Source organism: Giraffa tippelskirchi, chromosome 5, assembly GCF_054371585.1.
Source record: "Giraffa tippelskirchi isolate mGirTip1 chromosome 5, T2T-mGirTip1v1.2.pri, whole genome shotgun sequence".
In the NCBI taxonomy this organism is placed as follows: domain Eukaryota; kingdom Metazoa; phylum Chordata; class Mammalia; order Artiodactyla; family Giraffidae; genus Giraffa; species Giraffa tippelskirchi.
In genome coordinates this window covers 169,255,551-169,281,822 of record NC_137279.1, presented here as the reverse complement: position 1 = coordinate 169,281,822, position 26,272 = coordinate 169,255,551, and the positions used below count along the sequence as shown (strand labels likewise).

Below are 26,272 nucleotides of genomic sequence, written 5' to 3'. Positions count from 1 at the left end.
GATGACATCAAAGAATTAGTCTTGCAAGTATCTAGGAAAGAAATCTAGAAAGCCAAGAAGTTCTCTTTAGAGAATAGAATTTATGATTTCAGAGATGAAACTATTCCTTTAACCACCAGGTCCCATGATACAGTCATGGAGTAGAGGGAGATGTAGAATACTGATGGTCTCTGTAAATTAAATCAAGGAACTGGGAGGTCAGAGCATACAACCCAAAGACAAAAGGCCTTACCTAGATGATTATGACAGCTAATTTCAAACACTCATATTTTAGAGGGAATAACCAAAAAAAGAAAGAAATTGGCAATAGCTTTAAGTGAGAGCACAAAAAATTCTATAATACCACAACTTCAAAATAGGATCTATGTATTCTTTAACAGTGAGCTAAACTGTTCCTGTTTAAAGTAAAATTAAAATACGTAAAAGTTACACTTAGACTTTAATATCTTACTCTTCCAAGAATATCCACAGGTAACTTAGAGTTGAGCAACACTGGTTTCACTTTATCACCAGACAGAAATCCATTCACTGGGCATAAACTATCAAAAATTGCATCATATTTGCCCTTGTCTTCAGGCTATAATATAAAAAAGGATTGCAAGTTAACTAATGGGGAAAGGAACGTAACTGCAGTTATAAACATTAAGTCCTCAAAGACTAGGCAACATTTTAAAAATGATCATTTAAAAAACATATTTCACTTTCATCAAAATATATTGTAGTAAATAGTAATTTAAAAGTTATTCCACTCAAAAATTTAGAATCCCCTCCACTCCTTTTGTAACTTCTTTGCCTTTTCGACTGTTAAGTTAAAATCAGGGATTTTAAAATCAAAAGATTTCAGGTATCAAAGGACTTTGAGAAGAGCATCTAGTCCAACCCTCTCAAACAGACCCAAAGCAAACCAATAACTTCTGTAAGAACATATAGCTGTTAGTGACATTCTATGACTTTCTAAACTTGGCATTAATTACATTTCAAACTCAATTAAAAAAAAAAAGAAATCCTTGCCAAAGAAATAAACATCATTTCCCTCAATTTTCCAAAGCAAGATTTCTTTTTCTTATCAATAACAAGGTATTTCCTAAAATCCTTGTAAATTATCTGTATAACATAAAAAACTATCATTCATGATTTTGCCAAGTCAAGACCAGATCCTTACACAATAGCACACAAGGCATACAAACCAAAATGGTTTTCTGACAAAACTATACATTTATTACAGATTATTTGATCTGCTATATCCTATTTTAAAATTACAATTTTTAAAACCTGATAAGATAGCTATAACCATTTTGGTGCTTCTAAATAACTATAAGGCAAAATACCCATTTCAGAAAAAGATTTCATAAAGAATTGTTTTAGAGTCATAAACAGAATATTTAGTTAGGCAGAACTTTTCAAATAAATAATACCAGTGGGGTAAACTACGTATTCATCAAACATTTTAGTTAATACCAGATTATGACATCACCATTTTTAGTTTACACTACAACAGAAACGAGATTAAGCCAACATGGTCAAAAAATGACTGACAGAGAATAACATGACTCAAGCAATTTCTAGTACCAGCATTTCCTCCACAGTAAAAAATGAAAGTCTAAAGCACCCTGCAATACATTTTGAAAGACAGGGGAGAAGATTATGTAGGTAAGAAGCAAAGTGTGGTAAAAGAATAGTCAAAAAGTTTACTTACTTTTACAGCCCATGGGAGCTCAGCTGCAGAGGTTCCACTGATTAGCAAAGGACTACTGGTATCATGCTAAAAAGGAAAATATAGCACACGAAGGGCTGAAATCCTCATATCAATAAAAAATGAAGAGGAAATCGTCTTTGGATTTAAACACTCAGACAAAATGCTGGATCTCAATACACAAAGGACACTATCTAACATTAACTCAGACTTTTACTGAAGTACAAATGAAACAAAAACTGAATTAGCTGTGCTAGCTGCATAAATGACTATGGAGCACTAACTAAAACATGTTAAGTCTTACAGAATAAATCCTATTACACCTGAAATCAAAATAAAATGAAGTACAGTTATCTGAATGTAACAAAAATATTTATGGTCCTGTTAACTGATGACTTTTCCCCACAATATTTAAGGAAAGCAGAGAGGGACAAGCACAACTTAAGATTTCCAAGTACAGGAACCTACCAATAGCATGTCCAAGTTATTATGTTTATTTGCTTGTAGAGATGGATATATTTGAAAATTTTTACTAATAGTATATAGTTAGGCAACAAATCCCTAAATTAACCCTTTGACTCCACAATTAAACTCAGAAGTATAAAAATTCTCAAAACTGAAGTTAAATTCATAATACTTAGACCAAATACTTTTAAAATACTGAATTTTAAAAACAAGAAGAGCCATGAAACTTCTGAAAAAAGCAGTAAGGTGGAGAGGACTAACCCTATCAGATATAAATTATCAAGTATGATCATTGAAACAATGTGAGATCAACATATGGATAAACAGATCAATGGATATAAACAAAAATCCAGAAAAAATAAATACATTATGAGAATGTCATGATTGAGGTGGCATTTCAAATCAGTATGGAAAAGACTGATTATTCAATAAACATGGTAGTCATCTTGAAGAAATATAAATTTGAATCCATACACATCTTACATCAGGACTAGTGTCAATGTGAACAAAGAAACCATAAAAAACTTAAATTCAAATAATTCATTTACATTAAATACAATATCTTCTTTATGGGAAAACAAATCACCACAAAGTCAAAAGAAAAACAGCAAACTGGGAAAAAATATTTGCAATTCATATAGACAAACAACTGTTTCCCTAATATATGAAGAGCCTCTTGAATTCAATAAGAAAAGACCAAAAACCAAAGAAAAATAGGCAAAAGTTATTAACAGACATTTCTCATAAAGGCAATGTAAATGGCTCATAAGCATGAGAAAACTACTCAACTTCATTTCATAAAACCAAAAGGATAAATTAAGACTACACTTACATTCCACTGGTCACCTACCAAATTGACAAGAAACAAAAGTTTGACAACAGTAAGCTAGAAAAAGTACACTCAACCAATTGCTGGTGGGACTATGAAAAACAACCACTATGGAAGACAAGTTATTATAAGTGAAAATTACAATGCACAAACTTTTGAAACAGCAATTCCACATCTGAGAATTTATACATGTATTTCTGCACATCCAAAGTGACAGATTCAAGGTTTCTATTTATTGCAGCAATTTTTAAATAATAAAAGACTGGAAACAAGCTAAAAGCCTATCAACAGGAAGTTAAACAATAAAATAAACAGAAGCAAGGAAATACTACTTTCTAATCATGTGGTATCAGTTTTTACAATTTAAAATACAATTTAAATTTAAAAGTATTTCTTACAAATCTTGGTGGAGGAACAGCCAGGTTCAAACTACTTAGTGAAACCTCCAATCCATTCTGGGCACATGCTACAAGACGCAAAGCAACAAAGAATTCCTGAGAAAGAAAAGTATGAATGTTAAGAGCATTATCCATCTACCCATTCATCCATCCATCCATCTACACATATATCTTTAATCTGAAAATATAAAACAATTCACAACTACTCCAAAATTTTTATGTCTCAGTGAATATAATAGCACACTTGCTTTCAAAAACACTTGCTCTAAATACAAGAAGAGCTCTATGTACAAAGATACTCCTGATATAATAAACAGCAAAAAATATTAATATAAATGAGAAAATAAACGTATATACACGATATGGGAAATATACCAAGATTAATAATGTTTCAAAGAATATTTAATGATGTTAAGAAATGATTTTTATCACTTAAGAAAAAGAATCTTAGAAAAAAGTCTAGAAGAAATAACACCTAGACGAAAATAAATAAAAGGTTATCAAAAGTCATATCTTGATTTAAGATTATAAATTTTGACACTAGATCAATCATTCAAATGACTCAGTCACTGTTACTCCAGAAAAGCTACAAAGAATAACTATGCAACATCTGAAACAATTATATAACTGCTTGACTTCAAAATACTTATAAATCTCTCCCAAAAGTCCTTGGATTTTTGGCATTTGAAGCCTGAGTTCAAAATTTAATTAGTAAGTGGGAAGACACTGAAGCAACTTGCTTTCAGCTGTTCTCAGTTAAAATCAAGTCTCAGAATAGGCATAACAAAAGCTTTTTACTCCAGTCGTGATTACTTACAATTTGTCAATACTCTAGGTAACAGCTGCTGATGCAATCCACCCTTTACTGCTTTTCTCAAATCTCCTGTTCTCACCTACAACTTTCTTATTCAATTCGTAACCTACTCCTAGAAACTTGCAGGTTGTCTGTTTATACAGTACTTCGCCTTCACTAATAAATATCTTGAAAAAATGCTATTTCAAGATCTTCTCTTTTCATTCACCACACAAGCTTCTGTGCAATTTGACTTCAACTCCCACCATTAGCCAGAGAAACAACTGTCACAAATTCATAGCTACAAAATACAACAGACTCTTAAAAAAAAAAGAAAAAACCCTCAACCTACTTGTTCTTTTGGCAGCCTAGACAGTATGATCCTCCCTGAAGTTCTCCTCTACCAGCACAGCTTCATAAAGCTGTCCGAGTTCTCCTCTGACCTTCCAAGTATCTTGTGCTGGAGTATTGTCTCCTCACATCCTTTAAATGCTGAACTCTACATAACCCTTTTCCTCTTGTCATTCTGCATGAGATTCAATTCTCTTAGATAATCAAGTCCACATCCCTGATAGTATGGATGGGCTCTGAAGTGAAATGATACCTCACTTAACTCTAGTTCTGCTACTAGTTATGAGGCCTTAGGCAAGTTTAAAAAAAAAACAAAACACCTCTTTAAAAGGGGAGCTAATTCCCTACAATGTACTGTAAGGAACAAAATTAAAAACCACACTATAGGAAGACAGCACTATCATTTTTGGCTCATAAAAACTCAGTAAGTATTGGTTTATGTCCTTAATTTTATATGTTAATTCAAAAATCTATTCCTCCAATGCAAACATCAAAGTTTAACTGCAGATCCACAAATCCCACCACCTGGATATGACAAAGGCAATTCAAACTAAACATCCAAAGACTAGGAGTAGCAGTGAAGAATTTATTTTACTGTTAAGTTCCTGAAGACAGGGATCACATTCCATCACATTTACTTCTGTATCTCCAAAGCCTGGCTCAAAACAGTACTCAACAAATAATCTGCTGACTGAGTCTACAGCACCCTGGATGCTTGCATGAATTTAGTTTTCCAATGTTTCCAAGGCGCCATATTGGCTCTTCTGGCCAGGGGGTCCAATGAGGACCCACAATCTAGCCTTGGAATCTTAAATAAGAGACTGGGTATTCTGACTCCTCATCTAATTTTTCCATCCTTTTTCTCAGTCAGCTTCAGCTATCCCTATAGGGGGAATTAACTTTGAGTAGTAGTGCTCAGCCAATGTATCAGCATGTAGCAAGCTTTGAGTTTAATCCTGTAGAACTCTGAAATCTATCTCCAACAAGTGAAACTTTAAAGTACTCTAATGGTGTCTAATACCCACCACCACTTTCACATAATTCTGGCCCAAGATGGACTTCTGGCCTGTAAACCATTTTTTGGTTTATATGTTAGCAATAAAACCTAGACCAGAATACACCATAGTTAGATTTGATTAGCCAAGAGTTTCCCTTCAAATGTACAAGGCAATACCATCTTAACACATAAATAATAAAATCTACTTTTATTTGTAACTCTGAACACATAAGAAACTTAGTAAGCTACAAACAGTAAAGTCTCCCTGAATAACTAAGAAAAATAAATCCCATGTTATTATTTGAATGTATTCCCCAAAATCCATATATTGAAAGCTAAACTCCCCAAAACAATGGCAGAGCCTCAGGGAAGTACTTAGACCATTAGGATAGGGCCCTTATAAATGGGCCTGCTAAGTCGCTTCAGTCGTGTCCGACTCTGTGCGACCCCACAGACGGCAGCCCATCAGGCTTCGCTGTCCCTGGGATTCTCCAGGCAAGAATACTGAAGTGGGCTGCCATTTCCTTCTCCAGTGCATGAAAGGGAAAAGTGAAAGTGAAGTTGCTCAGTTGTGTCCAACTCTTAGCGACCCCATGGACTATAGCCTACCAGGCTCCTCCGTCCATGGGATTTTCCAGGCAAGAGTACTGGAGTGGGGTGCCACTGCCTTCTCCGATAAATGGGCCTAGTGCCTTACAAAAGAGGGTTGAGAGAAATCACTAGCACATTCTGCCATGTAAGGATAAAGAAAAAGTCTGCAATCTAGAAGAAAGCTCTCACTAGAATCATGCTGGCAATTTATCTCAGACTTCCAGCCTCCAGAACTGTGAGCAATAAATTTTTGCTGTTTGTGGTATTTTGTTATAGCAGCCCAAACTGACACTCCAGGAGAACTAAAGTCACCAAACTAACTCAAATCTTTGGGAATTAGGTACTTTAATGTCTAGTGATTGGAAGTATTTTCCTTATTATAACACTTGTCCTCGCAAAACCCTAATTTTGCAAAAACGAATTTTTAGTTTAAAAATACAAAAAACTGCTGGCTATTTTTTATTCTGAATCACTCAAAAATTGTTCATGTCAGTCTCTGAATCTTACTTGTTTGTTCAGGATACCTTTCCCATCTGTGTCAGCTAAATCCCAGATCTGAAATTTAGAAGAAAAGAAAAGTATCAATCTATATTTAAAACAAAACTCATCTTACAGATAAATAGAATTCCTGCAATTGACAACTTCGTGCTCTTTGGTAGTCAGATTTAAGAATTGTAGAATTAAAAGCAGAAAGAAACTTTGACGATCACTTAGTGTAACCCTACACAAAGATATTAAGGTCCAATGAGGTTAAGTGACTTACGAATATCCAAGGCATCAGAGAAAGAACTGAAGTCCAGGTTCTAACTTCCAGTCCAATGACTTTTTTATTAACCCAGGTCCTAAGTCTAATGCTCTTTCTACTAAAACATGCTACCTTGATTTTAGATCCTTATTAAAAGTATATTCATTCTTATGGATAAGCTGAAATAGTTAATGTTTATTTGTATTAATAATTAATTAATGATTATTTTTCAGGGTTGAATACATATCAATATCATACATAAGGATTTATAAGGACATCAAGCCAGAAAGGGACTTTCCGCCTCTTTGTGTGCTCTTTCCTAAGCCTCTCATCTCCTACTCTATTTACCACATATTAAACACAGTTAAAAGACAGTTCTAATAGAGGAAGCAGGGAAAGAGCCAATTCTGAGTGGGTGGCAAGGTTCCCAGTCTGCACTGTTTCTCCCCAAAACACTCAAATGTACTATTACTTCCTCATTTCATTCTACTAAAAAGTAATTTGTTTTCTAAAAATCTGAAAAACACCATATTTTTCGAGAGGATAAATCACTACACCACAAATTCCCTCCATTGCATTACTGTAACTGCTTTCATGATTCAGTTCTAACTTCTAAGTTTTTTGAGATGTCTTTTGAATTTGCATCCAACTTATCTACACTAATAAATATTCATTATATCTAGTTATGGATACAATGAACAAATACTACCTTTCCAAGTATCAGGTCTGGAAGTCCTGATTTTTTTAGGAATACAGCAGCATCAGAAGCCAATACCCTTCCAGTATTGCCCGTATCAACCTGAAAAAATACAAACCATAAGCTGACAAAAAACATAAAGACAAAATTATGATTATTTACCTGCATTCCTCCCTATGATTTGGGAACTGAGTTTTTCAAAAAGAGAGCAGGAATCCTCTCACTAACAAAGGCCATGTAATATTCAGTTCAGTTCAGTCACTCAGTCATGTTCGACTCTTTGCAACCCCATGGACTGTAGTATGCCAGGCCTCCCTGTCCATTACCAACCCCCGCAGTTTAATCAAACTCATGTCCATTGAGTCGGTGATGCCATCCAACCATTTCATCCTCTGTCGTCCCCTTCTCCTCCAGCCTTCAATCCTTTCCAGCATCAGGGTCTTTTCAAATGAGTCAGTTCTTCGCATCAGGTGTAATACTCACATCAGGTGTAATGTAATATTGGAGACCCATATGAGAATAGTACCATCTAGAGAGCACTGTCCACCTACAATGTGTTTTTTACAACATCCATTACACAAATGATAAAACTGGAGCTCAAGGAATTCCCTGGCGAACCAGTGGCTAGGACTCGGCGCTTTCATTTCTGGGGCCTGGGTTCAATGCCTGGTCAGGGAACTAAGATCCCACAAGCTATGCAGCGTGGCCAAACCAAAACCAACAACAAAACAAAAAAACCCCTGAAGCTCAGAGGATGTAGAACAAATTAGTGGAGTCATAACATTAACACATATCTTCTAATTCCAAGTCTTCTATCGGTGCCATTTACATTCCAATAAACTTGAATGGCAATAGAGAAAAAGAGCAATGATTTCTGGAGAGGTCTTCTGATAAATGTGAACAGCTGCACAGTTATCTGGTGGTGGTTTTTTTTTAATATCTTTAAACAATTAACTTCTGCTTTTATACTTACTCTTAAGAAACTGCAACACTTTTTTAAAAAATCAAAGCAGTATCAGTTCTAAAACTAGCAATGATTCTACCATAAACTTTAAGTAACATTTAAAAAACTGCTAAGTTCCTAAAGCACGTTAAGGGAAACACATCATTTTAACTGCTGGGGACTTTCCTTTAAGACAGAATGAGGTCACCAAGAACAGAAAAACAGTTCAAAAAAAAAAAAATAACGACTCTCACTTCTGTAGAGATTTCCTAAAGTAAAGTTCTATTTGTAAAAAATGAAAAGCAAATTTTAAAAAGTCATGGGAAGAGTAACATGATGCTAGGATATTTGCAAGCTAGCTGTTTTTCCACTTCAGTTGAAAGACTGAGTTTTACTAAAACATATACAAAGCATTCCAGACAGACCAAATCCGGCAGAGAAGCAAAAGAGAAATCCTTTCTTTCAAGTGCTAGAACATGGGATAAATCAGGCACTCAACAAACAGGAAAGAATTGCCCAATCCACATTTTGGGTAACAAGGAAGAACAAAAAAGGTTAGGAAATCAGCCTCTAGAATTCTCCACAACTCCTTTTCTTTGTCTACTCCCTGACAAAGGTTGGAGAAGAAAAGAAACATCTCTCTTCCCAGATAGCCCCAAAACAGAGGCACTGAGGGGAAACATTGATCAAACTCTGAAGAAATACTTATGCACTGTATTCCAGGAAACAATTTTACTATCTTCCATTCTTTTGGCTACTATAATAATTAAACATAGCCATTCAGTCTTTGTCATCTACAGGCAGTTTCTGTTGTACTCTGATATCTGCCTAAAGGCTCTGCCATAAGCTATAGGGAACCTCTCCAACAAAGGAAGAGTCTCAGAGCCTCATGGAAAGAACAATACCACATACTCTGACCTATTAACACTTCAAAATATAGACTTTTGGGTAAAGACTTCTAGGCTGACATCACTTAGACAACTTTCAGACTATACTGGTAGACCAAGTCAAAATTCCAGGACTCTGAATACTGGAAGTAGATACATCTCATTAAAGTATATGTATCTTATGAAATCCTGACCCAAGATGCAGGAGAACACAAATTAATTACACAAAGCTGAATGAAGTGTTATGGAAAACTCAATTATGATTTTTTACGTGCAATACTGCTGGTATTATTTTTACTATTCTATTTTCTAATGGGTATGTGGGAAAGCCCTTTCTTACTAAATTATCCCTCAGTTTAGCAGGCGCTGCATTGGTAAACTGAATGAAATAGTTTTCAATGGTATCTGATTTGCACTGACCCTTCAGAAATCAAAAACCTTTAATGAATGTCCGTATCTTTTATGGCCATATGGTTATAAGCTAAATAACAATTTGTTCTCCTTTTTATCAGGATATAGTTGAATAAACCAATTGTACAAAAACAAGGCCATATTTTAAATGATTCTCTTTCATTCAGATAGAACAAGACACTAGTAAGGATCAGGGACTGACTTTACATAGAGCCCAAGTCTACCAGGCCCCCACAAGAAGACCAGCCTGCTACATGGTTTGTAAGATCCCAAGTGCCTCAAGCACTAAAGCAAGGTTACTCAGAAGGCCAGGAACCTTAGCAGATAATGGGAAATCCCAAAATGAGGTAAATTCACTCAAATTTACAATTTACATGTACTGCATGTGAAATGTAAGTAAATTTCTAAAGTTTGGATCCTAGCCTCAAAATAAATAACAAAGGCTTTAAGCAGAAACTAATTACCTGGCCTTAGAAGTTGTTAAATAGTAAGTATATGGCTTTAGGCTTGCAAGTCACACAAGAAGACCTATAGTGGTTCACTAAAACTTGCTGCAATTATGTAGACAATAGGATCAAATATAATGAGACCAGCCTTTTCAGTAATCATGATCAGAAAGTGAAGAAATTATAAAGAAAAATGATTTGATATTTGGAAATGGGAAATAATACCATCTATGCTTTCAGAAGATTATCTATAATTCGCACCTCTGACTTCTACAAACTAAGCTATTTATTTTATACTCTGTAGGGGCAGAGGTTAAATTATATAAAACTGATAGCAATGCAAATGATTCCTATCCATACCAATGAAATTAATTTTCTCTGATGGAGAATATAAATCTCTATAACTCATATTCCCATTTTTACATCTCACTGGTTCTCTCAATGAGTTGAAGAAAAATCTTTGATACATGTTCATTTTATATTTATATAAGTGTTATGGCTTCAACTTGATGAAAATTAAACTTTAAAACGTCTTTAAAATAACATAAAAGTCATTTCTAAATAACTTATAAATTAATTCATATGTTTGTATCTGGATGATATATCTAATGCTACATGGATTTTTCAGATAGATATTTAAGACAAGTGTTTGGGCTTAATTATCTTTCCTTAATTTTTCTGAAAACTTGTTAAACACATTAATCAAAACAGGAGATTAAAGCACAAGAAAATGAAAAGAAGAAATGTCAAATTTATTCAGCTGGCTGAATACAATCAGGAGTTGAAAGTATTTTCTATAAGAAACAATCATCTTACCTGTCTATAGTATTTTTCATAAAGAGGATTTCCACTTGATAACTAAAATAAATAAATAATTAGAAATTAAATGCTATTCAATGACTTTTATTAATATAATTACATTCATTCAACAGATATATGAAATAAAGATAAATACAATTAATATATCCATGACTTCAAAAAATTCAATTTTGTTTCTTTTGGGGGGAAGGGAGAGTAAATAAAGGCAGCCATGTAGATTACCAAGAATTAGGTAGACAAGAAACAAAACAGGAATTTTAAAGTTGTTTTTGATATCAGAACCTTTTCCTCTCATAAAATTTCACTCAGAAACTCAACATATAACAAATTGTGGTGAAATGATTCAGTTAAAGAGCAACTGAGAAGCCCAAAATCTTAAGAGTTCATCCTCTACCCAAGTCCCCAAAGTACCTATGAACACAATTAAAAAACCACTTCAATAAAATAATCAAGTGAATATACAAACTAATGAACAAAAAAATGATATTAATATCAGATCTGAAATGCTTGTAGGCAGGGAGTGGTGTTCAATTCACGTGTGTGTGCGCTCACTCAGTCATGTCCAACTCTTTGCAACTCCATGGACTGTACCCGCCAGGCTCTTCTGTCCGTGGAATTTTCCAGGCAAGAATACTGGAGCAGGTTGCCATTTCCTCCTCCAGGGGATCTTCCCAACCCAGGGATGGAACCTGCATCTCTTGTACTGGCAGGCAAATTCTTTACCACTGCACCACCTGGTAAGTCCATTCAATCCATAATACAGTCTAAACAGTTCCTTGGTCAGCTGATGAACAGATATATTATCTCATCTGAAAGGCAGCTAAGGAGTATCAATGTTTGAAGGCTCAGGTTCACTTGTACATGGATGTGTAAGAGTGTTCTGGAATTGGGAAGGAAATACAGGAAGGTTTCATGAGGGTGACACCAGTGCAGAAATCTGCGGTATAGGGGAGTAGGGGAGATGGTGATTCTACACAAAGGTATAAATGCAATCAACAGAAATCTGTTACGTTTGACGAGATTAGTAAGGAGTTCTAAAGGTGGTAAGGATTAGAGACAAGATTATAAGGGGTCCCTAACCACATTCTGAAAAATTCTGGAAAGAGATGGGAACACCAGGCCATCTGACCCGTCTCTTGAGAAACCTCTATGCAGGTCAGGAAGCAACAGTTAGAACTGGACATGGAACAACAGACTGGTTCCAAATAGGAAAAGGAGTACATCAAATATGTATATTGTCACCCTGCTTATTTAACTTATATTCAGGGTACATCATGAGAAACGCTGGGCTGGAAGAAACACAAGCTGGAATCAAGATTGCGGGGAGAAATATCAATAACCTCAGATATGCAGATGACACCACCCTTATGGCAGAAAGGGAAGAAGAACTAAAGAGCCTCTTGATGAAAGTGAAAGAGGAGAGTGAAAAAGTTGGCTTGAAGCTCAACATTCAGAAAACTAAGATCATGGCATCTGGTCCCATCACTTCATGGCAAATAGATGGGGAAACAGTGTCAGACTTTATTTTTTTGGGCTCCAGAATCACTGCTGATGGTGATTGCAGCCATGAAATTAAAAGACGTTTACTCCTTGGAAGGAAAGTTATGACCAACCTACACAGCATATTTAAAAGCAAAGACGTTACTTTGCCAACAAAGGTCCGTCTAGTCGAGGCTATGGTTTTTCCAGTGGTCATGTATGGATGTGAGAGTTGGACAGTAAAGAAAGCTGAGCGCCGAAGAATTGATGCTTTTGAACTGTGGTGTTGGAGAAGACTCTTGAGAGTCCCTTGGACTGCAAGGAGATCCAACCAGTCCATCTTAAAGATCAGTCCTGGGTGTTCACTGGAAGGACTGATGTTGAAGCTGAAACTCCAGTACTTTGGCCACCTCATGTGAAGAGTTGACTCATTGGAAAAGACCCTGATGCTGGGAAGGATTGGGGGCAGGAGGAGAAGGGGACGACAGAGGATGAGATGGCTGGATGGCATCACCGACTCGACGGACATGGGTTTGGGTAGACTCCAGGAGTTTGTGATGGACAGGGAGGCCTGGCGTGCTGCAATTCATGGGGTCGCAAAGAGTCGGACATGACTGAGCGATTGAACTGAACTGAACCGAACCACACTCTGGTCCATGGCCTATTACGAACTAGGGGGCACAGCAGGTGGTGAGGGGCAGGCAAGGGAGCGAAATTTCATCTGTATTTATAATCACTCTAGTTGCAGGAAAACAAGCTCAAGGGTCCTTCTAATTCGGCATTATGGTGAGTTGTATTATTACTTTATTCTATAACACAATGTAATAATAATAAAGTTCACAATAAATATAATGTACTTGAATCATTCTGAAACAGTCCCCCCCACCCAACCCCCAGTCCATGGAAAAATTGTCTTCCATGAAACTGGTCCCTGGTGCCAAAAAGGTTAGGGACCACTGTTACAAAAGACAACTGATGAAGGGATTCAACTCCCATGGTAAAAGTAAAGAAAATAAGTATGGAAAAGAGGACACACTCAAGAGCCTAATACTAGTTAATACTAATTAACTAAGTGATTATTTGTACGTGAAGAGGGAAAGTAGGATGGCATGCAGAGGGTTACATGGGACAAAATTTTAATGGCCCTGTAGAGGACCCAAACACCAGCAATGGTGAAAAAGAAGGGCTTAGTTTGAAGAAAAAGTTTTTAAGACAGATTTGACAGGACTTATTAAGTAGATGGAGAGACAGGAGAAGTTTAGTAAGAAATACAAAGATGGAGAAGGAAATGGCAACCCACTCCAGTATTCTTCCTGGAAAAGTCCATGGACAGAGGAGCCTGGTGGGCTGCAGTCCATGGGGTTACAGGACTCAGCACGCGTGCCTGAGGGTGGAGGGAGATGGGTTGGTAGCCATAAACTGGTAGAACTAAAAAAAAAAAAATACAAAGAGAAACAGGGAAAAAGATCTTCGAGCATCAAAGTTGGGCCTATAGTCTTAATGGGCCCACATGCACTCAGGGCCTACCCTGAGAACACATTATACTAAGCACTTTATAAATACTACCACACTTAATCATTGTGAGTCATATATTACCTTCCCAATAAGTAAATAAAGAAATGTCGTGTGAAAGTTAGTTTTACTTGTCAATTTGGTGAGGCAAGAGTACCCCATTGTTTGGTCAAACACCAGTCTACATGTTACTGTAAAGGTATTTTTTTTAGATGTGATTAACATTTAAAGCCATGAAGCCGATTATCCTCCGTAATGTGGGGAGGTCTCATCCAAGCAGTTGAAAGTCCTAAGAGAGAAAGAATGATCTCCCCAAAGGAAGAAGTAATTCTGCCTCGAGATCACCTTAAGACTCAACTGCAACATCAACTCTCCCCTCAGTCTCCAACAGGCCCTGCAGATTTAGGACTTGCCAGCCTCCACAAAGACATGAGTCAATTCTTTAAAATTAATTGGTCAGTGTGAGTGTCTATCCTACTGGTTCTGTTTCTCTGAGAACCCTAATACACCAAGTTTCAGAGAGGTTATTTGTCCAAGCTTTTAAATGGCAGAGCCTGGACTTAAATGCAGGTCTGTCCTACTCTTAAGTTCCATACTCTTTCACCTTACCATGCTGTTTCTCTTATGCCCTGGTTTGCTTAGGACAGTACAATCTCTTGTGTCAGCATCCCATGGGGTTTACCACTTGTCTCACAGTTTTCACTTCCTTGAATGAAGTATTTTTCATTAATCACTACATTAAAATAAACCAAGATGAATTTAGAACACCTCTACTGTATTCATCTATTTTCTGGCCAAGCTAACAGTGTCTAAGTGTTCTAGCCGCTTGAACAAGTGATGAAACCGTAAAAAGGACCAGTGATAATTCCATCTTTCCCCTGGCTCTTTACAGATAAAACATAACACCTTTTCAAGGACACCATGCAGAAGACAGTGAAAAGTATCCTCAGACACAAGCAACCATGGACAGCTAACTCTTTATATCCTTTTGAGACAGTAGAAGAAATATTTGACACTGGTGCTCCTGCTGACACAGTCGATATGGTGAGATGTGCCATGACCTGCAACATGCACCAGGCCACTAGCCAGCGAAATAAGTGAGAAACTACAGGTGAGATGCAAATGAAGTATGTGTGAGGAGTCAATCGTTTAAAACCTCAAGGTGGTTTTGTCATTTATTGTATGGTATAATTCTAGAACTGTTTATTTTGTTGCTTGACAATCTTTATTATCACCCAATAAATCCTTTCAAGAACAATGAGCTAAAGAGAAGAATTTATACGTTTAATACAAAATTATGTACTAAAATTTCTCTAGAAAATGGATAGATGATTTGCATAAAACTTTTGAGGCTACTTCTATTTATCATGGCACTCTAGTGGCATCAGTATTACTGAGTTAGCTGCAACTGCCAAAACTTACAAATGTTGACATAAATCCACAGTTAAAATTTTAAGGATAAAAATGGTATTGAAAACAAAACAAAAATATACTTAAACATGGAAATATGTGTTCCCTACTTGCAACCTGTCATCAGATTTTAAAGGCTGGAATCTTTCAAAGACTGACTTTATAAACCCAACCTAAGGGTCTCACTACTGAATCTTTTTGAAGGCAAGTCCTCTAATGATTTGTTGCATATTGTTCAAAATCAGTGGGAAATCTTTAATCAAAGACTAAATCAAAGACTAAAGTTCAATGAAAAAAGATAAAAAAAACTTCAGCTACTGAAGCTTTTAGAAAATACTAATTATTAGAAAATTTGCCAAGGCACTGAAACATCCCTCAAAATCAATGTTAAGTACCAAACAAACTGAATGAGTTCAAACAGAACATGAGATTTAATTAAAGTAATGAATTCTAGAAGTTCCATCAAAAGTCTTCCTATTTTTAACTATATAAATTTATATTCTGTACTGGAATGAAATGAAATTAAAGAAAGAGTACAATTTTACAGCATCTAAATTTATAGAGAAACCTGTAGAATAATGATTACATATCTGTTTCTAACAACATATTAGAGACAGATATGTCTAAGAAGCTGGCAAAAAATATATTACCCAGAATAACTATCCTGCTTTTGTTTCTAAATATTCTCATAATCAGTGTCAGTTCAGTTCAGTCACTCAGTCGTGTCCAACTTTTTGTGACCCCCATGGACTGCATCACACCAGGCTTCCCTGTCCATCACCAACTCCGGGAGTTTGCTGAAACTCATGGCCATAGAGTCGGTGATGCCATCCAACCATCTCATTCTCTGTCCTCTCCTTCTCCTCCTGCCTTCAGTCTTTCCCAGCATCAGGGTCTTTTCAAATGAGTCAGTTCTTCATATCAGGTGGCCAAGGTATTGGAGTTTCAGCTTCAACATCAGTCCTTCCAATGAATATTCAGAACTGATTTCCTTTAGGATGGACTGGTTGGATCTCCTTGCAGTCCAAGGGACGCTCAAGAGTCTTCTCCAACACCACAGTTCAAGAGCATCAATTCTTCAGCACTCAGCTCTCTTTGTGGTCCAACTCTCACATCCATACGTGACTACTGAAAAAACCATAGCTTTGACTAGATGGACCTTTGGTGGCAAAGTAACGCCTCTGCTTTTTAATATGCTGTCCAGGTTGGTCACAGCTTTCCTTCTAAGGAGCAAGCATCTTTAATTTCATGGCTGCAGTCACCACCTGCAGTGATTTTGGAGCCCCCAAAAATAAAGTCTGTCACTGTTTCCATTGTTTCCCCATCTATTTCCCATGAAGTGATGGGACTGGATGCCACGATCTTAGTTTTTTGAATGTTGAGTTCTAAGCCAACTTTTTCACTCTCCTCTTTCACTTTCATCAAGAGGCTCTTTAGTTCTTCTTCGCTTTCTGCCGTAAGGGTGGTGTCATCTGTGTATCTGAGTAAAGACTTTATTTTGTTGTACTATAAAACAAGTATTTTATAAACTTTTATTTTTGAAAACAGAACTATTTTACTGATCTATATTACATTTCAGTATAATAAAACCATTTTGAGGGCAAAAAAAATTTCAAAAAACTTTAAATACTTGTAATGGCCCTTTCATTCTCAGACATGTCCCAGTATGAATAAAAAATTACATATTCACCCTACTCCCAAATAAATGTATAAATACTCTGCTAAAGAAAACAGCTTCATTGGTTTCTACATAAATACATTTGAGAAGGCATTAGCTCAGCAAGTGATTAAGTACATCCTATGCTCATCAACTATACTAATATGATACAGCTAAGTGAGAATGGAAAAAAGTCATCCAAATTGCCAATTCACTCATCAAGTAAGATGATCAAAGAGTGTGTTTGGTGCATCTTGGTAAATCGTTTGTTTTTGTTTTTTTTTTTACTGAAATATGATCATTTTAGATTTTTTAAAAAATCACATATAGATATAACACACATAATGAATGCATAGAGAAAAATTTTGAAAGGCATAGCTAAACTGTGATGATCATAGGTAACAGTGATGATCTCTGGATAATGGAATTACAAATGATTTTTACATTCCTCTTTATACTACTCTGTGTTCTCTGAAAACATTTTCTATAATAAGCACTTCCCTAATTTTATAGAACAATTAAAATAGTTTTAGCTTAGGAAAAAATGTAAAATCCCAAAATGTGCCATCAGTATGCAAAATTATATATGAATACTTAGTAACTAAATTTGGAGAAGGAAATGGCAACCCACTCCAGTGTTCTTGCCTGGAGAATCCCAGGGATGGCAGAGCCTGGTGGGCTGCCGTCTATGGGGTCGCACAGAGTCAGACATGACTGAAGTGACTTAGCAGCAGTAACTAAATTAATTTCTAAAAGAAAACTTTTAAACTAAAGTTATCAAAAGTCAAAACCTGACTTAAAATTTCTAATATTATTATAATTTGAAGCAATTATTTATTCATTGGCTAGGTCATAAACACATCATTTTTCACAAAGTAAAATATTCATACATATATAAAGAATCCCTTCTAAAGAATCAACATTTATTACTACTCTGAAAAGTTAAGTGCTTGAAAATAAGATGTTAGGAAGCCAACAAAATGGTATTAAAAAAAAAAAACCTCACATTTTGGTATCAGATAGGCCTAAATACAAAGCCCATTCCATACTTCTTAGGTAGATCATGAACAATTAATTTCCTCTTTGAAAAGCCTGCCCACTTATCTGTAAAGTGCTAATAATATCTATTCTTCATAGGTTTCCAATTAAACTAATTGAATTAAAAAGAGATGGCTAACTGTTCCCTAATATCCTTCACTCTTTTTTTCTTTAATAATAATACCCCTAAACCTTACTCGAACATGCGGACACCTACCGAAACGTACATTTCTCATCTTTCGCAATCTCGGTTTCTCTCAGTGAAATGTGAAAGGAAACAACGTGCCCAGCTCCCAGGTTGTGCACCTACAGGGAAGGAGAATGTCTTCTACCTCCCAGTTGTTTCCTCCAGCTGTCCAGAAGGTAGATATGGCTGTGAAACATGAAGAACCTACGCAGACTGTGAGATGGAAAATATGTTTGAAAATAAAAGAGCAATAGAGAAAAGGGGTCTATATCTCTGACACGATCCTGAAGCTGCCATATCAGCCCCTCTATTACTTATCTTATTTGGACAGTTACTTGAGAGAGGTAAATTCTCTCCTGTTTAAGCCACTGAGATTCTGGCTTGAACCAATATCCTAACTAATGCAATGAAAACCAAAAAAAGAGGAGGTGGCTGCTATTTCTATTAAGGAAAAATCAAATAAAATAAATTTTACTAAGAAAAAAGTTGTTACAAAACTGTTATATCATCCTAAGGTCTGGTAGGTTGTATTATAATTCTCATTTATTCTCCTTTTACAAGAATATTAACAGCCTTGCCTGTTGCCATGTGATTTACAGTGCCTCTCTTTGAGTACCCTACTATTGGCTTGGACATGTGACTTACTCTGGCCAATGGAGTATGAGGAAGTTCCAGTTCCAGGTGGAAGTTTTAAGGGCTATTGTGTGTTTCCACTAGCTCTTGCTCTTTTCTCTCTGCCAAGAGACTAGTAAGTCATAAAGAAGGGGTACTCCTTCGGCCTGGATCCTGAAATGAAAAAGAATCATGGAATAGTACCAGAGCTGACTACTAGGGAACCTGTAACCTTCCAATTTGTTGTTGTTGTTCAGTCGCTCGGTCATATCCGACTCTTTGCAACCCCATGGACTGCAGCACGCCAGGCCTCCCTGTCCTTCACCATCTTCCAGAGCTTGCTCAAACTCATGTCCATTGAACTGGTGATGCCATCCAATCATCTTATCTTCTGTCGTCTCCTTCTCCTCCTTGCCTTCAATCTTTCCCAGCATCAGGGTCTTTTCAAATGAGTCAGTTCTTCGCATCAGGTGGCCAAAGGATTGGAGCTTTGCATCAGCTTAAGCATCAGTTCTTCTAATGAATATTCAGGATTGATTTCCTTTAGGATGGACTGGTTGGATCTCCTTGCAGTCCAAGGAACTCTCAAGAGTCTTCTCCAACACCACAGTTAAAAAGCATCGATTCTTCGGTGCTCAGCCTTCTTTATGGTTCAACTCTCACATCCATACATGACTGCTGGAAAAACCATACCTTTGACTATACGGACCGTTGCAGGCAAAGTACCACTCAAAATCTTTTTATTTTTATTCTCTATAAAAATTTAAGTAATGATTAACAATTTAGTACTCGTGAACATTTTCTAAAAGTGTGATAAAGCACATGATTTTCTGGGTAACTTGCCATGCAAGTATATTTGACATATTAACACAAAAAATTTCAGTTATTTTTAATTCAGCCATCTAATTAATACTCCATTTTCAAGAGATCTGAGGAACCAGAAGGAGAACTAACCCCTACATCCTTTCAACTACTCCACCACAACCACAACCACTACCCCTCAAATAATGGAACAGCAACTCCTACAACCAAAGTGCCAAACGAATACAACCAGAAGAGTGTGTGCTTTTAAACACCTATGTTCATATGTGACCGGCTCGCAGAGAAGGAGACTAAAACCTTCTGAAGGCTCATGATGTCTTTTTAAAAAAGACTTATGCATTTCACAATATAAAGGAAAACAGGCTGGAAACAAACAGTAAAAGGAAGCATACAAGAATTAAAAAATAAACAGCGATAGTGATCAACAGCAATCCAAACTGACAAAGGAAATAGCAATCAGAAGCTGTCTGAAGAGCCAAAAGCAAGTCAGTAAAAAAGAAACTTAAAAGGAGCTGGGCATAGAGGGTGGAGAGAGGCAAGTCATCTGAGTAGTCCTCACTTTGGAGCTGGTGGGGAGGGGCCCAAGAAAACACAAGCGGCCATCTGAGCAGTTCCCTTAGAGAATATACAGTATAAACCCTCAACTCTGCTATTCGTAATTCATTTACTAATTTAATAAACATGGACTGGAGACAGTTTAGAGACAGAACAATAGGTTTAGGAACCTGGGGTTACAAAAATTATATAGGGCCTCTGCCCTCAAAACTGCTTATAGTCTAATAAAATTTGCAATGCTCTCTTCTGCAAACATCTCATGTTTGTTCCGTAACAAATCATTATAAATTGATAAGAGTCAGCAAGCAAAGACCTAGGAACACTCTAAGAACAGCATTCTACAAAAAGTTTTCAAAATCTGAATCTAAGAATACATCTGCTTTGGAGATTATCAGAAATAAAAGATTACAGGGACTTTAGACAAAAGAATTTCAAAAGAGAGTACAGCTATATACTACTGAAAGACAATGGATGTAAAGAAACCATACCAGCAACTCAAACCAGTAATGGAGTAGCTTTTGTCAAATCCAATTCAACCTGACCAAAAAATCTGGGTGGCAGAGTGACAAAGAATGAATACAAAGACCAGTTTTGGGTCTCTCATCAGAAGACAGTGAGTCCTACATATGCTATTCTAGCCAGCCCCAAATAAACAGAAATCACTGGGAGAGGCATTATCTTTAAGCATGAATGATATGTGGATTTACAAAAATTCAAATAAGGAACACGTGAAACAAAATAATCACTTCCTGCACTTGTTCAGCACTTTACCTTCTACAAAGGACACCCACAGCCTCATTTCTCATGTCCGTTTTCTACACATCTGGGCAACCAGATGATCACATCAATCCCCCTGGTTCAAATACTACACTTAAGTTGGTGAATATCACATCTTTAGTTTTGACCTCGTCTCTGAACTCTAAACTTATATACCATCTACTTTATATCTCCACTTGGACGTCTCCCAAACATCTAACAGAACTTGTATATTTTTTTTTCTCCAAGAATCTATTCCTCTCCTACCACCAACCACTGTTGCACAAGCCAAATGATCTGTCAGCATGTCCTCACTCTCAATTTTACAATCTATCATATGCAAATACTATCAACTCTAATTCCAAAACATACGTTGAACTCATCCACCTCTCTCCGTACTGCAGTTCATATCTCATCTTGACTATTAGAACATTTAATCCATCCTCTCTGCTTTTATTATCTATTTCTCTTCACACAGATTGCAGAGTGTATGTAAATATAAATAAGAACATAACATTCCTCTGTTTAAACCCCTCAATGGCTACTCATTTGACAAAAAAATTAAATCTAAACTCCTTGACAGGGCTTTGAGTCCCTGCATGATTCAGCTTCTGCTCACCTCTCCAGATACACTTAGGGCCACTAACTTTACAGTATTCAAATCTAAGAAGTCTGATTGCAGAACTTTAACTCTTAATTGTTAGGCTGTTGCCTCTATTATCAAGTTATTATCTTTACCATCATTTAACAGCAACTTTCATATGCATTCTATCATTGCAATCTCCACAACAGAGAAGTATTTTCCAATTCTAAAACACCTTTAGTTTTAAGGCCCACTTTCCATTTAAGACAAAGTGAAAGTGAAAGTCACGCAGTCCTGTGTGACTTTTTGTTACTCCATGGACTATACAGTCCATGGAATTCTCCAGGCCAGAATACTGGAGTGGGTAACCTTTCCCTTCTCCAGGGGATCTTCCCAACCCAGGGATCGAACCCAGGTCTCCCACATTGCAGGCAGATGCTTCACCAGCTGAGCCACCAGGAAGCTTTAAGACAACTTAATATCAAAATAAAGATAACTTAAAAGAACATTTTTTATTATGAACCTAAAATTGCATACATTTATCCACTATTTCTCCTCTAGTATCACAATCAAACATTAAGTCAAAGCAGTGTTTTGCAGTTTTCACTGTACAAGTCATTCACCTCCTAAGCATTTTATTCTTTTTGATGGTAGTATAAATGTACTTGTTTTCTTTTTTTTTAATTTCATTTGTTTATTTTTTGATTGTACCATACAGCATATGGGATCTTACTTCCCCAACCAGAGATTGAACCCATGCCCCCAGCATTGGAAGCAGGGAGTTCTAACCACTGGACTGCCAAAGAAATCCTTGGAATTGTTTTCTTAATTTCCTTTCTGAATTGTTTACTGCTAATGTATGAAAATGCAGCTATGTGTTGATTTTGTATTCTGCAACTTTGCTAAATTTGTCTATCAGCTCTAAGAATGTTTTCATGGAATCTTTAGGGGTTTCTACACATAAAAAATTCATAATAGTATGGAGGGTCCTCAAAAAATTAAAAATAGAACTGCTGTATGATCCATCAATCCCACTTCTCGGTGTTTATCCAAAAGAATTGATACTGAGTTATCAAAGAACCCATATACCGGAGATCTTCTATACAACACTGTGCTTATAGTTAACAACACTATAACACACACTTAAAATCTTTTTAAGGGGGCAGATCTCATGTTATTTACCACAATGTATTTTTTTTAAATCATGTTATCTACAAACACATTATTTTACTTTCCCTTCCTAATCTGAATGTTTTTTGTTTCTTTTTCTTGACTAACTGCTCCGGTTAGAACTTCCAGTGCCACGCTGAAAAGAAGCTGGAAAAGCAGACATCCTCATCGCGTCCTGATCACAGGGTAAAAGCTTTTAGTCTTTCACTATTTAGTATGATGCTAGCTGTAGGTTTTTCACATGTGACCTTTATCATGTGGAGGAAGTTCCCTTCTATTTCTAGTTTGCTAAGTATTTTCATCATGAAAGAGTGCTGAATTTTGTCAGTGCATTTTCTGCATCAAGATTATCAAGATTTTTTCCCTTCATTCTATTAAAGTGCTATATTGACTGACTTTCATATGACGAACCATCCTGGCAACTATTTCATTGCCTTTTCCTGGAAATAAACTGAAAAGCCAGGAAATACAAAGCATCCTTTTTCAGCCAAACTGAATCTCTGACTGGAAAAATATGGTCAGCTTACCTATACCATATCATGAAAAGATCTGTTGCTCTTCAATCCATAGTTTAGTAAAATAGTAGCAGTATGTTACCTTCAACCATACACATTCCACCCATCTGTTATTTGGCCTACTTAGCAAACTGGAGCCTTAAGGGCTGCAGTCCATGGGGAAGCAAGAGTAACAAACTTCTCTTTTAAAATGTAAATACTGGCAGAAACCAATACAACATTGTAAAGTAATTGTTGTTGTTGTTTAGTTACTAAGTCATGTCTGACTCTTTTGCACCCCTGTGGACTGTAGCCTACCAGGCTCCTCTGTCCATGGGATGTCCCAGGAAAGAATACTGGAGTGGGTTGCCATATTCCTAATCTGGAAGATCTCCAGAGGATCTTCCCGACCCAGGAACTGACCCCGTGTATCCTGTATTGGCAAGCGCATTCTTTACCACTGAGCCACAAGGGAAGACCATAAAGTAATTATCCTTCAATTTAAAAAAAATGCAAATAGTGCTCTAGGGGTTGTCTACTGATCATTCACGAAGACTATGTAGAGAATTATCTAGACCAGGATTTGCAATTGCTTAACCTCTAGCTGGAAGATAGTAGAACAAGAATTTCTACTATGGAGTTGGAGGAAGGAACAATTTTGGCACATGTGTATAGAGATAATACTTATCCAGTCTGAATTTCAAGTATTCAGTGTAATTATTAGGCCATATGTCTCAGCCTCTAGTTGAGAAAATGTAACCCTAGTCGGAGCACTTATATGAACATTAGACTTGATGTGGTACTGCTGAGGGAAAGCAGTTAGGGGGGTTAAGAACATCTAATATGACCTGCTTTGCTTAAAGCTCCTAGTTCATGGTCTATCGGAGTATTATACTAATATTGTTTATACTGTATCATCTATGTGATTCAGTAGAAGACTCAAGGTTAACATACTAACATATCATTCATTCAAAGAACTGCTGATATGTTATTATACTAGGCACTTCTGATACAGAGATAAACAAAGAAAACAACTTTTTTGCCCTCCTGGACCTTAGTCTTCAGATAGAGAAAAAAAAAGAAAGAAATTATAATACAATGGTTAAATACAAAAACGTATTTGACGCACTAAGCTGACTGTCAGACGAAAAATTATTCAAATAAACTGTACTTACAATCACTATTATCAGGCAGAAACAAGTACAAAGAGAAATATACTGAGGAAATAAAAAGTAAAAAAACTTGGCTGTTCATTCATTACTCATTTAGACATCTCTTGTATTCATTTAGACATTCTATTCATTTGGACACTGATTGATTTAGACATCTCTTGTACATCTATATGCCTAGATACTGGGAATAATAAATTAAGTAAGAAACTATGGTCCCTGACATCGAGAAGTCAGTCCAGTAGGGGAAAAAAGACCGCAACAACAATCCATTGTAATAATATATCTCCACTGTAATAAGTACATCAAGAGGGAACAAACACTGTTGCTATGGGATCAGTGATATCTAAGAGAGGCATAATCAGAAAAGTCAATAAAAGTCATGTCTGAATTATTTTGTAAGAAACTAAGGAAAAGCTGAGGAAGACAAAAGGGACACCTAAACTAAATCAAAGGAGCCAGTCAAGCAACCACACAGAGCACTCCCATCTCAGGACTCCTGTACTTGTTGCCTCCACCTGGAACATCTCCACGGATAATCATATGGCTCACTTGTTATTTCATTCAGATCTCTGATCAAACGTAACATCCTCAGAGAGGCCTTTCTGACACGCTATCTAAAGTGTCACCTTATGGCACTCTTATCTAATCCTGTTCTATTGTTCTTCCTAGCTCTTATCACTATCTTACATCTCAGTGTACTCAGGGCTTCATTGCTCAGTCATGTCCAACTCTTTGCAACCCCATGGACTGTAGCCCGCCAGGCTCCTCTGTCCATGGGGATTCTCCAGGCAAGAATACTGGAGTGGGTTGCCATGCCCTCCTCCAAGGGATCTTCCCAACCCAGAAATCGAACCCAAGTCTCCCGCATTGCAAGCGGATTCTTTACCATCTGAGCACAAGGAAAGCCAATTTTCATTATCTATTTGTTTCTACTGGTCTCCATGACTAGAAATATTAACCCACGGGGACAGTGACTTGCCTTGCTCACTATATGGTGTCTTAATTATACAGTACTTTGCAGATAGTAGGCACTGAGTATTTATCGAATGAAGCAAAGGAAAGCAATGAATTTCAGGTACAGCAAGAAACATGTAGCACAAAATTTTGAGAAATCGGCGATGGCTGGGTGCTCCTGACCAATAATAACTGTAGTAGCAAATACTTATATTTATTAAGGACTTACCATGGGCCAGACACTATTTATTCTCAGCACTTTACTTGTACAATCTCATCTAACTTTCACAACTCTTTAAAGTACATACTCTTACTCATACCTTACATATGAAGAAAAACACAAACAGAGTAAATGACTTGCCCAAATTCAAAGCTAGCAGATGGCAGAACTAGAATTCCAAGCAACGCAGTACAAGGCCAGAGCTCACTCTTTTGACCACTGGCCTCCAAACACAGGAAACTGACAACCTCTCTGGGTTGTTTTCATGGAAGGAAGGAGGGAGGGAGGCAAGAAAGAAAAACCTATTATAAGCAGTCTTTAGAATATTACATGCTTCATATACTTACTGTCATCACTCAGTCGTGTCTCTTTGCAACCCCATGACTGTAGCCCGCCCAGGCTCCTCTGTCCATGGAATTCTCTAGGCAAGAATACTGGAGTGGGTTGCTGTGGCCTCCTCCAGGGATATATATATATATATGCATGCTTTTCCCAAAATATAAGGAATAAGAAAAAGGGTCCATTCTCAACACTTCTATCCAATACTATATTAGAGATTCTAGCCAGGGAAATTACACAAGAACAA

General features: G+C 36.7%; 1 protein-coding gene across 50 annotated transcripts in view; it reads right to left on the bottom strand.

Moving 5' to 3' along the window:
• The window catches only part of EPS15 (epidermal growth factor receptor pathway substrate 15), a 137,748-nt gene that overhangs the window by 99,076 nt on the left and 12,400 nt on the right, over window positions 1-26,272 (bottom strand). For 24 of the 50 annotated variants that reach the window (XM_081485483.1, XM_081485488.1, XM_081485482.1 and 21 more), the window contains exons 2-9: window positions 18,994-19,134; window positions 18,379-18,561; window positions 11,063-11,104; window positions 7,572-7,661; window positions 6,625-6,672; window positions 3,386-3,481; window positions 1,697-1,762; window positions 452-577 (exon numbers count right to left, since the gene is read on the bottom strand). In XM_081485483.1, the coding sequence (XP_081341609.1) occupies window positions 452-577; window positions 1,697-1,762; window positions 3,386-3,481; window positions 6,625-6,672; window positions 7,572-7,661; window positions 11,063-11,104; window positions 18,379-18,390 (480 nt within the window). In that variant the 5' untranslated portion in view covers window positions 18,391-18,561; window positions 18,994-19,134. The remainder of the gene's footprint in view (window positions 1-451; window positions 578-1,696; window positions 1,763-3,385; window positions 3,482-6,624; window positions 6,673-7,571; window positions 7,662-11,062; window positions 11,105-18,378; window positions 18,562-18,993; window positions 19,135-26,272) is intronic. The other 26 variants (XM_081485479.1, XM_081485491.1, XM_081485492.1 and 23 more) reach the window with 2 other exon arrangements.